This window comes from Tigriopus californicus, chromosome 4 (genome assembly GCF_007210705.1).
Source record: "Tigriopus californicus strain San Diego chromosome 4, Tcal_SD_v2.1, whole genome shotgun sequence".
Classification (NCBI taxonomy): Eukaryota; Metazoa; Arthropoda; class Copepoda; order Harpacticoida; family Harpacticidae; genus Tigriopus; species Tigriopus californicus.
This window is the reverse complement of record NC_081443.1, coordinates 2,608,410-2,626,373: the sequence shown is the minus strand read 5'-3', so window position 1 is coordinate 2,626,373 and position 17,964 is coordinate 2,608,410. Positions and strand designations below refer to the sequence as shown.

The 17,964-nt window shown below is 40.8% G+C and overlaps 1 protein-coding gene across 2 annotated transcripts in view; it reads left to right on the top strand.

The window, feature by feature from the left end:
* LOC131879863 (zwei Ig domain protein zig-8-like) overlaps window positions 1-17,964 on the top strand; it is a 39,922-nt gene that overhangs the window by 16,823 nt on the left and 5,135 nt on the right. For both annotated transcript variants that reach the window (XM_059226316.1, XM_059226317.1), the window contains 3 exons: window positions 11,993-12,203; window positions 14,377-14,567; window positions 14,656-14,776. In XM_059226316.1, coding sequence (XP_059082299.1) covers window positions 11,993-12,203; window positions 14,377-14,567; window positions 14,656-14,776 — 523 coding nt within the window. The remainder of the gene's footprint in view (window positions 1-11,992; window positions 12,204-14,376; window positions 14,568-14,655; window positions 14,777-17,964) is intronic.

The window sequence follows — 17,964 nt, the reverse complement described above, 5'->3', positions numbered from 1 at the left end:
GCATAAAGTTGGGAGGAGAAACCTGCTCAACCAGGATTTTTGGGCCCATCATAATCACTGACCACAATTCACTTGGGACTTCGAGATGTTCATCTATCGCGATACTTTCAACTTTGGAAGGGCTTTGTTGGGTTGGCCGAGGAGACTCGGGTTATAATCAAACTATACATAGTTTAGAATAGTTGGCGGAGGATGCATTTTAGAGACCGGAATGGAATTGCTCGTCACCGGAAGCAAAGCAGCAGTGGTTGGTTCTTTTGTTTAACCTTCCACCAATAATATAGTTTTTGGGTGCAAGAATGCAGAATTCAAGGCTGTTTGAGGAATGCAACATGTTTCTCTGTGGTGGGAAACATTAACTAAGTTTAAACCAAGTTGTTTTGTTTCAACCATCTATCACGATAATGGAAAACGAAACTTTTCAGAATAAATCACGGTATTAACCTTTTGCGAGGGAATGTAGCTAGTTCCTGATTCGGCAAATCATTCAATCTGTTAGCGGATACAACTTCAAATAGCTCTTCATCAAATGGATGTTAAGGTTTTCAATTAACTTTCAACGCACCGGTTCAACCTTCATGAATAGTTGAAGAAGTTAGAGTCCTGCACACGGTCTCAATTGATTAGATATTATAAGAATAATCAAGAAGCGTAAAAGCCCCGGTATTTTCTTGATGATTCTGTGGAATAATTTCATACCATCTTCCGGGTTGTTTCATCAAGGAAAGAATGGACCTCTTGTCTACGTATGTCAGCCAATGCAATTTTGTAATCATCAGCAACGGCCATGCATACTATTACTGTCTATAGGTCAAATGGTTCTTTCCCTGTCTTGCCTGCTTGATGGTTAATGAGTCTTGGACGGACATGCCCGATGACCTCCGTCTGGTTTAAAGACTTTATCAAGGTCAAAAGGCCCTGAGATCATTGACGAAGAACAACAAGCCATCCCTTTCTCTATTCACATCTGGAGCTAAAGATCCACGAAATAGAGCACGCGGTAATTGAAACCCACTCGCTGAGCGAGTACACAGAGAGCGAGAGAGAGATGGATCATCAAACCATACTAGCATTTCAGCATTTGCATCACACCAATCTATTCATACCATTGATAACAATGTACATAAAAAGTAGACTGCGGTGGATCAGACCGACATTTTATGGTCTGTGCGTGTGTGTATACATACCGTTTCAAAGGCAGGCTTCAACGTGTTCCCAATCCTGCGCGAACACCATTGAATGTAGTACACATCTTGCACTGACAACTGTATGCGTGTATGTACGTAGAATGTGTGGAACGTGGACCACTCATGTGAGAGGGAGAAGGGATAAAAAGACATGGTGAAGAAGAAGAACCCTTCGCGTTCAAAGAAGCCTCGACAAACCTCCTTCCCCGATTTCGAGATTGACATTCGCTTAGAGAAATGAATCTGTCGGAAGAATGGAAATGGAGTGATAATCCTGAATGTAAGTGGAACTTGATCCATTTTACCATAACACCCGTCTCGGAGGAGTGGAAAGTTCTTTCCAAGAGTTGCGATTCACTCGTGGAAATGAGTTGGAACTTTTAAATGGTCCATCTCTGCCTTGATGTTTGACGAGGAAGAAGTGATTAGATTGATCTGTTCCAACGCATGCAGTACCTATATCATTAATTCCATGAACTTTTATATGTATAAGGATAACAATTATATTTTCTTCAGGAGCTGAACTTGGATCTGTTTATCGAACCTCTGGGTTTGCTAAGCTACATGTTTTGACAAATTCCGATGGCAGCAATGTAACGAATGTTATGCAGATCCATGCGTCTATTGCCAATAGATTGAGACAATGGTGGGCATGATATCAATCGCTAAGAATAGGCTGAATATACCTCCAGGAAAGGGCTTTGATCGCCTGCTTCGGCCTGACTATGGTTTCCAAGATGATACTCAATTGCATTGGAAAGTTCAAAAACCTAAGCAATCAATTTCAAGTACACTCAAAGACCGCTAAGAATCCCTTTGCTGATATTTTGGTTGAATGTACTGTACAGTACTCGTGAGGCCAATTCAATTCTGACTGGGTTTACTTTCAGCAATTCCTTCAAAGGTTTCTTCGTTTCAATTTCGGTTCAAACCAATAAGAGTGCAAAAGTACTATTGTTCGTACCCAATCTGTACTTTAATTCGTCCAGACAACGGGTCAGAATTAAGCTAAAAGATGTTGGTTTATCTTTTGTCTTTGAGGAGATAATATCTAGGTATTGCAGTTAAATAAATAGTTCAATCCTAATTTCTTTAATTGAGGCCGCACACCTGCCTGTTCAAATATTTAAAGAGAAGCATCTTCAATGATGCCCGTGATCGGCTCACTATGCTTTAATAGTTTTCATATGTCCAATAAGTCATATAGCAGCACTTGACTTTGCTCGAAGATCAAACTAATTCTACATCATCTTCGACGGACGATAAAATGTTGTGGATTGTTCACCATACAGCTGAATTCAAATCTGTCAACTTCACATATTAAGATGTAATTGGTTTGTAGAGATGTCCTTGAAAGCAGGGCAATCGGCTCTCACAATGATCTGTGGTGTCTTCATAGAGAGAACACAACCAACAGATGTATTGTTTGCGTGACCTCATTTGTCATCCAGTCAAATCTAGATCGCTTCTTTGTTCTTCACCGCTCCAAACAGTCAGTATATCCACTTGTCACGTTTTTTATGAAGTTTTGTGATTACCAAATGAAATGTATCTTCCCTCACAATCCTATCTTCTTTTTGATCGTTCTTGTTCTGATTTGTACGTTTTGGAGTTCGAGAGAACAACGAAGTCATTTGAGCAAAGAAAGGTAGTTTAGCTAGCGTCTTGGTATGATTTTTGGTATCAAATTGCTAAATAAAGCTAAACAACAAAAATGCATATTCAAATTGAGTAAATTGACGTTTGATTGATGGCATAAAACTCAACCTATCCAATTTTTAGATGTCATGTCAACTTGAAAGAGCTGGCAAATCTACGTTCCTTTTTTGCGCCTGTATTTTAATCTGCTGTAGACCAATCAGTTTCCACCATATCGATTCAACTATTGTTCACATGATTTTTAATCATATTTAATTAAGCATCGATTGCAAGTACTAATTCAAACAGTCTGGTTGACCATCAAGAAAAGAAAGACTCCACATACATGCATACATGAATAAATGGCACTTTTTGGGCATACTTCCATATCCAAAATATAAATGTACAGTTATGCTTTGTTTAACCATCCCCGTTGTATGATAAATGAAAATGGCCCCTAATAACATACAAAAAGACAAACGAATATGGTCTGTTTGAGTATCAACCCAACTTAACCATAACCACGGACAACTAGAGAAATGGACTGACAACGGACCTAAAACTTTGGTATTCCCCTAAACCGTTCATTTCATCAGAAATGAGTACATCATACGATCTAAAAGATTTGGCCAAATAAACGGACTTGGTCAAATTTGCGCCTAAAATTTTGAACAGAAAATTTGAACAGGTGGTCGAAATTATGTAGTAATCAGTTCATAGCATTCGAACTTTTGGCCCACTTAAGCTTTTGATGTTATGATTTTTAAACAAACGACTTCACATGTGTATCTTTAAAACATGGGTAGCCTTTAATTCCAACGATCTAAATGCCTTGTTTTATTGACATTTGTATTATGAAGAAGAACTCAGAATTGTTCAGTCCCAGGCTAGGCCAATTTTGTAGAGAAATAAAATGGACGTTCAATTCAATTATAGTTGGTAGTCCACGCCCAGACCAAGGGCTCCATCACCACTTTGTTATGGAGCACAGGATTCAACTTTCTACCGTGTACGTCAAACGTGAATTAGTGACTAGAAGTGTGGCCCAACCTCGGAGTTGAGCATTCCAATTCAAAACTCATGGGCATCAAAGCCAGGCCTGTTGTGTATTTGCATTGACAATTACAATCACTGTAAATCCATTACTATACAATCAATATAATAATCGGTGATATGTGAGCCCATGTAAAAAATTCAGATACTTCTAGTACAAATCAAAATCACATTTACACAAGCTTATTAAATTTCGACTCACAAACTTCTCTCTCTTCACAAATAGATATAGCCTACCAAAAAGGGAAATCCTCCATTTTTTCGTCAATCTTGTTTTTTATTGATATGCCGTGGACGAATCTATTTGTTCATCTTTTATTTTTATTTTATCCATATATTGCTCATCATGCAAACTTGAAATAGACACAGTTACGGCAAAGCACTCTTTGACAAAAGTTACGAACAAACCAATTCAAAATGTAAATTACTTCAAAAATACTTTTCAGCTAAAACGTGGAACCGCCAAGAACTTTTCAAGCAATAAGGATTTCAGAGATTTTTTCATGAAAATGTGCACATCATAATAATATCAACTATGTGATCGCACTATAAAATGAAATCCAACAAAAATTGTAAAAAAATGACGCCGTGAAGCCAAGTTTCAAACAAAAATATCCTCAAGCCCATTCTCAAAATGGTTCTGAATGCAACCACAAATGGTTGTAACTTTGCCATTAACAGCGAGGAAAAAGTGAGAGGTAATCGTAATTGAATATATTTCATAACATAATGATTAGAATGTGATTGTGATTATTAACATTTGAAATCCACGGGATTGTAGTTAACTACTTCCCGAAAACAATGAACATAGGTCTATCCGGAATAAGCGAGAGGGAAAATCCACTCCACGAATTATTGAGCATTACTGTTTTGTTCCATGCCAATGTGCAACGTGAGATTGGAAAACGAGACAAGGAACATGTCTACGTGTGTACATAAATTCACTGAGGCTTTGGCTTTCAGACAAGCAGCCAGACCCAATTGCAAAGAACGAGGCACAAACACAAACATAACCATTGACCTGATGTTTGCTTTCCAATGGCACATAACTCGCCCTATTCCATTAAACAAATTGTGTTTTTCCTCTATTCCGTAACATACACGCTACCAAGAACCTGCACCATTAAGCTGACGGGAAGCAGTGTCGTTTTTCGGCTGCTTTAACTTGCGTCTGCTTCACGTACATAAATGACAACACTTCAGGACGACAAACTTTATCAACAATGCAAAGCAAAAATGTCTTAATAACATTTATTGATTCCCCTCGTGGATAGGCAATGCATATCGTGGACATGGCCTGCCCATTTTGTCCTGGGAACCTTGTCACCCTGGTCCAACCTTGGCGTCCCGCATCTCATATCTAATTCTCCCACTCTATGCATTCCCATTTCACACCAGAGATATGCAACACTTAATTTTCTGCCCAGGAAATGAAGTTCCCCCACTTCCAAGTTCATCCTGGTGGGTAATTCATACATAGCTAACCGAGAGATGTGAGCTCGAGTTGGTAGAACCACAACGAACCTTAGCTCACTTTTATCTCATGGTTGCGGTTTTTTTCTTCCGGGAACTCGTGTACGTATGGTACATACCAAGAAGAAAAGGCCACAATTTTCCCCCTTCAAAGCCCACAAAGAAGGTTTCCGTGGTTTTAAGCCGTTTGAACTGAAATTTGTGACCACTAACAAGGCCTGAGAAGTCGTCGGAGTAAGGCCAACGAGAATGAAACAAAGTGGAACAATCCGACATATTCAGTAAATGAAGCGTGCCGAGTTGTATTCTAAGATCAAAACTCGGCTTGGAAATGACTTCCGCCCCTCTGGTCAATTGGCAAATTCTTTACATTCTTAGATACCACATGTCCAGAACAATTCCGAATGAGAAGCTTGCATCTGAAAGCGGTCCTCTTCGGTGCTTACTCAGTGAAAGGTTAAGGCTTTCTGAGCTTTGCGATAGCTGAATATTTAGAGCTTTGATTCCATATTTATCAAGTCATGGTCGAATATTATCGGATTTACGACGCTCGTTCGGCATACTCGAATGACTAATTCGCATGCGAACGTCACCGCTTAAGCCTTACATGTTCAAACAAAACATGTTAACGGTAACGTTTTGTGACTGACATACGCGGAAATGAATCGGGTTTCATAAGGTTGCTCTCAAAGCTGAAATTAAAGCTTCCCACCCAGAATAAATGAAATTTATGTCCACATATAGCTGGGGTGCAGTGGTCTCGAAGGAACGTAACTAATATTGAATTCAGGTTGTCGTCTGGTTTTGGTCCCTCTTGGTAGACCTAACGTGGTTGGCCTTCTTTGCTAGGCTACATACTGTACCATCTGGCAAAGTCGTGATTCAGCAACCTTTCGCCTGATTATTGAGGCTTGTCCCACAGAGTCTCTCATACATATAGATGTATCTTTCTGCTTCCCCTACATCCACCACCACCACCACCACCACCATCTGGATTCAGTTGTGTGTTCCAATTTCTGGTTTCCAGATTCTTCACATCCCAAACATTTTTGTTATGTGAAGAAAATAGCCCTGCATAGATGCACTTTCCGGACGGAAATCTCGAGCATGGAAGGTCTCTTCTCCCTCTCTGACAAATGGAACACTTTTTGGATTATTCTCTGCCCTAGCTTCGCTTTCCAATGGAAAATTCCATGTGGCAAAAAGAAAAAGAGCTCTTCTCAATGTTCGTGGTTTCGTAAGGATTCTTTGAAGCAGCTCATTGAAAGCCCATTGAGGAACTTTAAAACACGCAGAAGTTTGAAATTTCTTCAGTGTTCCAACCCAATCCATCATTGCAAAAAGGGAGGCTGCTTCTCATCCCCTTTTCACCTCCAGGGTTGCCATCCTCTGGTTAATCTGGACCAGCAGTTTGTCAAAGTGTCTTGCTGAGACAGAATCGTTTCTAACAATGCCCCTGAGATCCACCAAAATTGAGGAAAGCAATAGTTTAATAAGAAAGACCTCTTTAGTGTGTAAAAAAGATACATTATGATCAAATAGAAGTCGACAGTATGGCAACGCTGCTCGTGCATTCTTGTGGTGAGTTGCCTGCCTTGTCTCTGTACCAAAAGAAGGTTTTGATGAATCACTACATTTTAGCTTACAATAATTCTCCACGGGGTTACTTGGCAAAAACATGTTCCATGATCCAACGACAGACTAATTGAGATTACGAGAACAACTTGCCCCTCGAAAAAGGTTGTTGGCAAAAGAGCTCCTAAAAGCAATCCCACCTTTCCATTCCTGTGTCATTTGAACCTATGTCTAGCCTTTGACCAAAGGTCGGAAACTGATTCTCTTTAAGGTCATAAAATCCGTTGTGTCTCGTCGTCTCATGAATAACTCTGCCCAGATCTGGTTGAGCACGATCGGGTTTCTTTTGAAGCAAATGTGAAAGACAAATTAAATGAGGCCTTGATTACAATCAGGTGAGGCATTATACGTACATCCTTCAATACTGTGAGGAGTATATCTATATTTCTGCTTTCATGATTGCAGCTAAAGCAGGATTATGATTTTAAAAAAAGATTATGGTTATTATCCTGTCAAGTAGGTGCTGGCCTTTATGAGCAATTACACCAATCAAACCGTCAATCAAACGACCCCTGAATTGCCAACGAGATCCTTGTTCGTAAGGTGCCATGAGTACAATTCATATACTATAGGAGGGTCGTATCGCCATCAGAACCTATTGATCTTACAATTATAATAAAGATATACCCTTTTTTTAACATAGCAAAGTTTTTCAAGTCAAATCCACACGGATCCGTGTACTTGAATGGAACCATAACGGTGGCGATTCTCCGAACTCTTAATGGAACATACCAGTAGAAATATTTCCAATACGTCCAAAATTGAAAGCAAGCTATGAGGAATGATCGTTACCGCAATCCCAAGAATATGGATCTTTATCGTTTCATGTGAAGGAGATTTGGGAATATTTTTCGAGAGTCATGGGTACAAAGAAGGCCTTCGAAAAAGTGCATCCTCTCAAAAAAAAACTCTTTCCCACCCTAACATGGCTCGTAAAAAAGAACTGGTGAAAGAGTAACGAACTTGTGCCAGAAAGGGAACACTCGACGTATGGAATGTCGACAGGTTTTATAGTTAATCAAAGTTTCAATAGCCCACTCCTCCGTCAGTTCAGGTTCGGGTTTAGGACAATGCTTTATTACTATTGCCTTGGGCATCACTTACTATTCAGAACCATGCGTTGGAATGCTATTATACGTACCTTTATCGTTCGTGAGGTAGATGTAATAATGAAAGTGAAAGTACTGAAATGAAATGCCCGATTTAAGGTGAGTAAAATGTAAGTGTTAGAATGTCGTAGGAGAGGCTTTTTAGTTTGAGAAATAAACTCTGTCCGTACTCTTGTCAATTAAATGCACTTATTAAACCGGATGAGTTAGAGTGACAAGAGTTGCATTAGGGTAACGCTTGTCACTGATATGTGGCTAATGATTCTGCTTGGGTATTAGACATTTCCTGTTTGCAACGAAAAACAGTGTTGCAAATTGTCAGACTCAAATTGAACCACTTGATGTGGTTTGTTTGGTCAGCAGAATGGAAAAATCAAGGGCTATCGAGCTTGATTGGCCGTTCCAGAACTCGAGTGTTCCAGTGTATCCGACGTGTATGTTCGTTGAGGTGGAAGGAAAGGGGATTTGGAATTGAGCTTCAGCCCATCTTTAGACTATAGATATAGCTTGGCTTGACATGTGGGAAACTGCAATTCGTGGATTGGGTTACCACTTACCATGAAGAAACCTAAAAGGCGGATCTTATCACAATGCAGGCAAACTTGTTGCTTGCAAATGATCCAATTTAACGTCCTTCTACTTTGGTTTAGGATGGGAGAAACAGCAATTCACTTGCTTTTGAACGCCACACTACAATTATTTAAACATTGTTACCTGTAGGAGGAGGGGCATTCCTCAATCTCCCAAGGAGTTATGTCCCATAACCCACCGCAAAAGTATCAAATTTGTTGATCGTAATGGTACAAATGTGAACGTCTTTAATTAACGACTAATGTTCACGACTTTTTGTCCACCTTTGGAAATAAGCATATTAATTCTATTAGCATTCCTTGGAATTACTTATGTTTATCATTAGTCCGCGGGTCTAACATTGATTTACTCCTTAAGTAGATATATGTACAATAGGAATATTGGTAAGCAGATAATTAACTTGAATTTTCCCGTTTTCTCCTTTTTTACCCTCCATTTTCAAGCCAAACCAAGAACTTGGTCTCAAAATTCAATTTTAGTCGCTAATCATGATCAGCAATGAGCTTGATAATGCAAAAAAATCAAAATACACCTTGATAGCACACAAAAAATCAAAATCCCGGTATTAGGCGGTGGCCTAGATGAGAGGCAAAATTGACTCATGATGATTCGGTCAAATATGCTTGAAGAACTAACTCAGTCAGGTTTTTGTGTTTCCAATTCGGAGATAATGGGCAGCCTAGATATTTGAAACGCTATTTCCACCCCCAAAATGGCATTTGGAGCGCCAGATTTGAAATCTCAACGAGGCTCTTTCCTCTCGATTTGGAGTTCAAGACCGACCCCACGAAGACCAAATATGAAATGCAAATAGTCACGTTTTATGAGCTGCTTCGTTTCGGGTCCTATTCGACACGGCGCGAAGGCGGCTCTTTCAATACAATAAGATTCCGCAGAAAACGCGAGTCAGCAAATTGAATAAGAGGCCCAAGATGGCACTGTTTCAATGATTTCTCGAATTTGAACGGCTCAGCAAAAAATATTTGGAAACTCAACCATAACAATACCTCGATGGTTACATCGGTTTCCCTCGGTCTGTCCCTGATTGAAATCGAGTGTATCCCTCATCAGATCCTACTAAAAATCCTTGCACAGCACCTAGTCATAAACTCGAAGAAACTTTTCAATCTTGCTCCATGACAAAGTCATCCAACGAACCCGAACCACTNCTGTTTCAATGATTTCTCGAATTTGAACGGCTCAGCAAAAAATATTTGGAAACTCAACCATAACAATACCTCGATGGTTACATCGGTTTCCCTCGGTCTGTCCCTGATTGAAATCGAGTGTATCCCTCATCAGATCCTACTAAAAATCCTTGCACAGCACCTAGTCATAAACTCGAAGAAACTTTTCAATCTTGCTCCATGACAAAGTCATCCAACGAACCCGAACCACTGGATCGGTTTCGCACACGAAAACTTTTTCCCACTCGTGCCAAGTGACCAATGCCCAGTCACAAGCGTATCAAATTAGCAAAGCATTGGCGAATTAGAGTACGCGACTATATTTCTTTGCCGCCCCCTCTCTTCTTCCTTTTCCTCCCTCCCTCCCACCCTCCCTCCAACTTTACATTTGGAAAATAGGTAGGACTGAGAGGAAAATTGAATTAGATGTACGACAGCATCATTTCTCCCCCTTTTTCTTGTTCCACTCTCAGTTGGGGCAAAGACACCGGAATAATGCTGAGTAGCACACCAATTTTCATGGAAAATACTCAAAACCCCATTTGGTCTTGTTTTCGAAATGGCCCGAGAAAATGGCCTACTAACCCGTATAATGGACACATTTACTGTACTTTACGCACAGCACCTCGACGACCAGATCAGCCTTTGAAGGTCGTCGAGCCTTTGAGCGGATCGATAAGTGATTTCAGGTCGGCGCCGTTTTGAGACGGGTGCCTAAAATTGGGGAAGTAATTGAAAGCCTTGATTACCCGGTTGGGTTTGAAGCAAATTAATACCTTTTTTAAATCATCCGTCTCAAAATGATATTTGGTCTACAATTTCAGGCCTCGTATGTTTGACGCTGAGGGCTTTGAGTTGAAGTTTACTATGTATTCTGCCATGATTGAAATTAGGCGGCCCTTTTCAAAACTGACAAGGAATGGCAATAAAGTCTGAAACCTGGATTTATTTCATTTTCATATTTTAACAGATGATTCCATATGAAACATTAACCTTACCTTTCCCCATTAAACGGAAGTCCAAAATTGCAAGTAAACCTACTTCTAATTAACTTACACTCTTAAAGAGTAGCTATGATTTTGTCTCTTTATTGTTGAATAATGACAACAGGGTTCCTCAAATAAAGAATGCACTATTCAAATCTATAGGGTTCCTACGCTATACAAAATATGGTTTACGTACTGCACTTCAGAGGGCGCTTTGTGAATTAGCCTTTACCAAATGTAAAGCCGATTCCTCTTGAATGAATTTTAATGCGTTTGAGCTGATTTTGGCTAATACTATCCAAATCTGTGTATAATTAGTGACCCAGGCCACATAATCTCCGGAAAAGAAATCACGTTTCCTACCGAGCCTCTTCCCCATTTCATTTGGGCTGTCCCACGTTAGAAAAAAGGGCCCCTATACAAGAAAGTGTCTTCTTGCAGTTTTTTGCCTCAATACGCGATGAAAATATAGCTAACCCAGTGCATATCTACTTGTACTTATATAATAGATTCAAATTTGTTTCGATGAGCCAAAATATTGAAACGGAGAGTCTTCCACGCGGAAAATGCATGTACCGTATATATCCATTCCTCTCAAGGTTTATGTTTCACTTTACAAAACTTGTGAGCTTTCGGTTAAAACCTGTAGCGTAGAGTTATCACTCCCATGCCATTTTGGTTGTTTGAGAGGATTACACTTTGATATTCAGTCTTCAGCCATTGTTCATTGTGTGACCTGCTATTGGGCTTAGTCAAAACAACAACCGAGTTAGTTGCCCAATTTGGAAAACAAGTCATGTGGATATGAGAATATTGATTTCGATGTCACTCATTATCATTCTCTCACATGTGCTATCGATTGTTGTCTACAATATTTCTAGCGAAATCTGCGATTTAGTCCTCAAGCTATAATGATGATGTGCTTTTAGGCCTTAAGAAGGTATTAGCTGCAAGCAAAACTGATCACTGACAATCACTGAAAGCCGCATTGTTCATTTCTAACGATCATTTTGGAGGGAGTTTTAGCCCTGGAAAACGCAAAGCAATCTGCAACTCAAACAATATCCAACCATTTTTGTTTTATTTTACGGCAAAGCGCTTTGTATAAAGGGTGCTGTTCTTTATTGTTCCAGGTGTCTTGGCTTCGAGCGTCAGACTCTCAAGTTCTCACCACGGGTTGGACAAAATTCACGGGCGATCGTCGCGTGAAAGTCATTCCCGCCGATCGGAGCCATACCTGGGGTCTTGGTATACGAAATGTCACGCCAAGTGACACAGGGTTCTACTTGTGTCAAGTCAACACTGAGCCCAAGATCACATTGAGGTTCCATCTATCAGTTACAAGTGAGTTCTCGCTAAAGCAGTATCTGTTCCGTTTCATTTTGGAATGGGAACCTTGAAGTTTTATGGTCCCTTAAAATCATTCATGAAAATTATGTCGAAACAGACTTGCTTCTTTGGTCCGATTGAATGCTTTTAGTGAAAATGGTTAGTTTTCGAAAATAAGAGAGAACGTGGATCATAAGATATTCCAATCAATTAATTGCTCACTATGATCATTTTTGTAATCGTCTCTTAGCTTGGGATGGATCGGGTTAAAGTATTGTATTCTGAAAGCACTTCTAGTTGGTCATTATCTTGGTTTTACATTAAGAAAACCTTTGTCAAAATGAAGTTGATTTGCGACCTTGTCTTTTGGTGAGGCTTAGACTTAGAAAATAAACAATATATTAGCCACCCTCTTGTTTGAGAAATTATCAGGTTTCAAATGTAATTGATCAAAGTGCTTCAAATGGGGTCCAGTTTCTCTCTGTAAGGGGCGCCACTGGGAAGGGGAAGGTATGGACTAATGAGCAATGGTGTCAAATGGAAGCTATGTTTGACAAGGGAACAATAAAAAGTGATGCCACAATGATGACAAATTCTGCTTGCAACTGATGGATCTGGTCTCACGTTTGGCCTTCAAACTCAACACTTGAAATCTGACATATTGGGCTGGTTTCCCTAGTGTCAGAGTTCAACGTGAAAACAAACCATCAAATGCAAACATAATGTGGCATCATTTTGCATTGTTCCCTTATCAAACATAGATTCCATGTAACACTATTGCTCATTAGTCATGTGACATGGCTTTGTTTTTGTTACCTCAGTTATACTAATAACAGAGAATTTAGACCATTGTTGGAATAATCTGATCCATTGAACGGTTTGAAGCTGTGCAGGATTTTGCTTGACACTGCGGAAATCTGAGTCCGCTTAACCCTGCATTTAGTTGATTTCTTTTTGAGTATTGACGTAAGCCTTCATGTTTACGACGCCTGCCTTGCGAAAGTACAAGTAACGCAAACAACACTCAAAAAACCCCGAATGTCTCAAAAGATGGTCAAAAGAAAAAAGTCATCTTATGACTAGTGAGTACGAAGAAAATACCTTTTCCTACTAAATTCAGTTGTCCTCTTTTTTGTACTGCCTCCGAGTTTTCCAGTTCACCATTATCGAACAAAGGCTTACTTCATCACCCAGCAGATTGAATTGACAAAGGTTTTCGAGTCAGTCGAAACTTCTTACAAAAGCGTAACTACTTTTCAAGAGCTCTGTACTTCATTCCAAGTGCACCTTTCAATATTGGATCATATGATTATTTCAAACATGCGAACACATTTTGGAAGCTCTACATAGATCGTGTCCTTAACGGGATATTTTAACCTTTGTTCAATGCTTGGTGTGACATTTCGAGCATAACTTACATGAATTTTTAATCTGAGCCTTTCCTCAGATCTTATTGCAAACTCAAATTTATCTAGAGCTCTGGCTCATGTTGCGGGCACCTTATATTAGATCTTGTCATAGTGTGCTTAACAACCGTATTCGCCCATGGGGATGTAACCTTGGCCAAAGCAAGTCCAGAAGGCCCAATTGAGGAAGCTGATTCATCCATGTTCGACAGAAAAGAAAACATGGCCATTAGCATGGATATGACAGTCTCAGAGCCATAATAGTTTTGAGGCGGGTTTGTCACTAAGTCCATGGATTATGGTCGATCTTATTGGCCTTCTTCGCAACTGGCATGGTCGTCGTAATTGAATGATAATACCCAGATATAATCGAGGAGCCCCCATCATGGATTGGTGGCTTTGGGGCTCAAAGATTCGTGTCTTTTCTGTCTATGAACTTGTTCCAGGGGCTTATCAAGCCAGGCCACTTTGAACATTACGAGTGTGCGAGTACTGTATTGTGCCTTGCGAACTAGTGCTACTCGTAGGCACATTGTTTCCCTTGGGGACAAAATAATCTCGTCAAGACGAGCAAGGACATCAAAAGATGGGTTTGGGCTTTTCGCTCCTCCAAATTCAGCCACTAATGCTAGGTTAGTTCCCTCACCTCTCCTTGCCTTAGGAAAAGTGGTTCAATATTATGTGCAGAGTTTGAAGTACATTGTGGCCACCTCACTCACCTACGTATTTCCAAATATAATACGTAATGTCAGCTAATGATGTGATGATTGTCTTCCTTCCAGAGTCATTTGCATTCATCCCGGGGAATAATGAGCGTTACGTTCAAACTGGAAGTCAATTGGAGCTCAAGTGCAGGATATCGAAAACCGTTTTACCCGGCGAGAATCCGCCCATCATCGAGTGGACTCGAAATGGAACACTTGAGCCTCGGATGGGAAATCACGTGCGTTCCTCGCCAGCTGTCTTTAATAAGGTAGATATGAGCGTGCATCTGTATCAAGGACGAATGTAAGGCGTACCAACTAGCAAGTGATTCATGAGCTCTATCTGTATCTTTCCAGGCCCAAAACAGTGTTGAATCAACTCTGCGAATTGATTCCGTGACGTTGGACGACTCCGGAATTTATAAATGTACCTCAAACGCAGCCTCGGAGGCCACCGTGACCGTTTTAGTGACCTCAGGTAATGGATTTCCCTTCTAGAACGCGTTATATATGGCTAGGAAACCTTCAGCTGAGCAGAAAATATGGCCTCGCCGTCATTCTACGTAGATGGTACGGACAATTGTATTCCCTGGACTAGAAGCTTCCCGATCTGAAACTGACATGAATCTCTTGAAATGATTTGGTATGAGTCGATATTTGGTCAATGTAATGGCGTAATCGACTGAAAAATGGCAATATGACATTCAAAGAGAGTCCAAGTAAGAAAGTACAGCACCTCAACACCAATTTACAAAAGTCTACATACTGTAGGCTCCACAATAGATTGACCATTTTACCGTCTGGTGAAAGATAGGCCAGACACAAGACCAGCAAGCGTTCTGAAGTGCACATGCCTACCTACAATGTAATGCTTTTGCTTCTTTCAAGATGACGTCTTTTATGAATGCAAACGGTAGAAGTTAATTTCCAGTCCTGACAGTAAAGGGGTCTTGAAATAGTAGATCTTCAGCTCAACATGCACGGTTCACTATTCAATCCATACTTTTTGTGCAATTCGAAGCGGTTAGAAATCGAGACCAGGCGAGTTGCTCTGGAGATGCTGTTGTGGTTTTTCTGATTCAAATATTGAGACGGGCGTATTACTCTTCCATCTTTTTCTCCTAGCTATGCTTCTCTACTCATTTCGCTCAAGCTCATAAGTGCCTTATCACTTTCGTTCATGTGAGCGTTTACGGTAGTTCACTGTGGTCTAACCCCAAAAAATGGCGAAACTGGTAAATTCAAATGTAATTTCAGTTCTAAAATCCGGCCGCACATACTTGTCCGGTGTAACTCTGAATTAAGGAATCAGACATGATCCAAATATTGCTTGATTTGGTTTTCGAAAAACATTTTATGCACATGTGGGGGCAATCAAGTGTTTTGCATGATTTAGTTATCGAATGGCTAACCACCCTCACAGAACAAATAACCAAGCACTCCTTGGGGCCCCAAAACTTGGTCAATGGTAATACTGTTACGGTGTGCTCATCCAGCAAAATCATTGATCCAAAACGAGGTCAGGTAGTACGATTACTCTACATGTGTGTCAAATCATGCCGATAAGGGCTTGAAATAAAGAAACGAACATTGCCCCTCTGATGCATGCACTTTATTGTGCCAAGAGGCTGAAGTGGTTGGTTGCACTTCAGAAATCTGCATCTTCCGACACACGTGCCAATAATAAGAGCGGGCCCCCATTTCTTACTCGCCCATTGCACACTCTCCATCTGAAACTGAGGGTGGAAGGTTGGTTATTGGTTGGTTGGTTGGATTTGGCCAACAAGAGAGAGGAACCCCACGGACGTTGGCAATCCATTCCTGAATTGGCAAGAACATTAATTTCCAACCAAGCTGGTGTTTCCGTCCACCACTTTCCAACACACTCCGGTTCTGAGTACTCCACGAATGTATATTATGGCGGCAACTATCAGCCTATTGGCTGGCTAGTTGGCCATTCTCCAGCAAGCCAGCTACTCATTTCTGGGTGTGTATTTTTATTTCCAACTATGCTGTACTCGTATGTACCTCGTCCGGAGGCAGTTCCTTCGCTTCTCGTCGGAAGAGCAGCTCGTGCGGAGAATGAACAAATTCCCAGATTGCGACAGGTTGGGGAGCCCTCCGCCACGCTTTTATGAAGATGAAAAAGGTTTAAATTAAGAAACCATTTAAAACCTCCCCTCGGAGTGGCGCAGTGGGACCTGGGTGGGCCCTGTTTATGTCCAAGTCAACAAGGTGCCAAGCACTGGGAACGTTTCGGGTTCACGTGGACCAAATGTGACTCCGATCATCTAATATTTAACCTGGGGGTATTTGCACAGCCTCCCTCCAAGTCTTATGAGCTTGGGCTTCTAACGGAAAGGGACCCAATTTGAAATACGAAATGTCAAGTGACATTAGATGGCTCTCAATGGAAACTTATGTCTAGGCGATCTTATGTTTCATAATTTTGAAAGTTGGTCACAAATGGCATTTATCTTCTTCTACGTACCTCATCTTTGCTGCCGTGAATGCTAGCCGGTCGTTCGGCCATTTGAGTGTTCCAAAAACTATTTTGCCGTTTGAAAAAAGAGCCCCAGTCGTGTTCAGTCGTAGGTTGTACAGTTCGAACTTTATGACTTGGCTATGGCGAAGACGGAAACTAATTTGGCGGCTGTGCCCCAAAAGTCGTCCAAAACGCAAATTGGATTTTCCTGGACGCCTGTCAATAGCGCACTAGCTGCCAAGCATTTCGTGTGAAAACTTTTTGCACTCATTTCTGGCTCAGGCACAACACAATGTGGTTGCATGGATGAGCTCCAGTGTTCATAGCTTGTAATGTTGTAATGCGGATGGGCGACATTGCCATTCACCGATATTGAACCATGACATGATTGTCTGACTGGCAGTACGACCATCCGATGATAAGCAGCCATCGGGGAAAAACGACACAACAACACCCGTGTTCATATCTGGGAGGGAAACTTTTCTGGGGTTGCCGAGAAAGGGAAACCTCATCTGGACCATCTCGTGCCTCTTCACCCTGAGATTTGTTCCACAACGAAGGACTTGCTTGAACTCCTTTGAAGACACGGAGAGTGTAAAAGAAACCCCATAACGCCACCAGACAAGATGCAGGTCTCTTTCTAGATAAATGGAGATAACGGTATCTTGCATCTTGGAAAGTAGCGCTGTACTTTGCTCGAAACACACTTATGAAACACGAACTCTCTATGTCGATCATATCGATAATCTGCCCCACAGCAAGAGAGTACCAAAAATGCATTTTCCAAGATCCATNATCAAAGTCCTTGATGGCTCCATGAACGGCGACTATAAAGCAAACAAGAAACGGTTCAACCTTACTGGAAGAAAATAACCGGTCTGATCTCGAGACGAACTCGCGTGTGTACATAATTTGGTTGCATTTAAAGCCTTATACTACATTAGCACACTAACGTGATCCAATTAAGATTATGAAACATTCTAGCCTCAATGAAGAAAGGTCGGGAAACGATATGCATCTGATCTCGACTGATGCCCTTTTGTATGATGGCATTAGCGGTTGCATCCTCGAGAAGTAAACCCGTTCCAAGGAATAAGAAATTGGCAAGGCTATTCTCGTACTGCGCGGGATTGCAACTTTTATTTTTCTCGAATAAACTAGCAAAACGCTATCTACCTCAT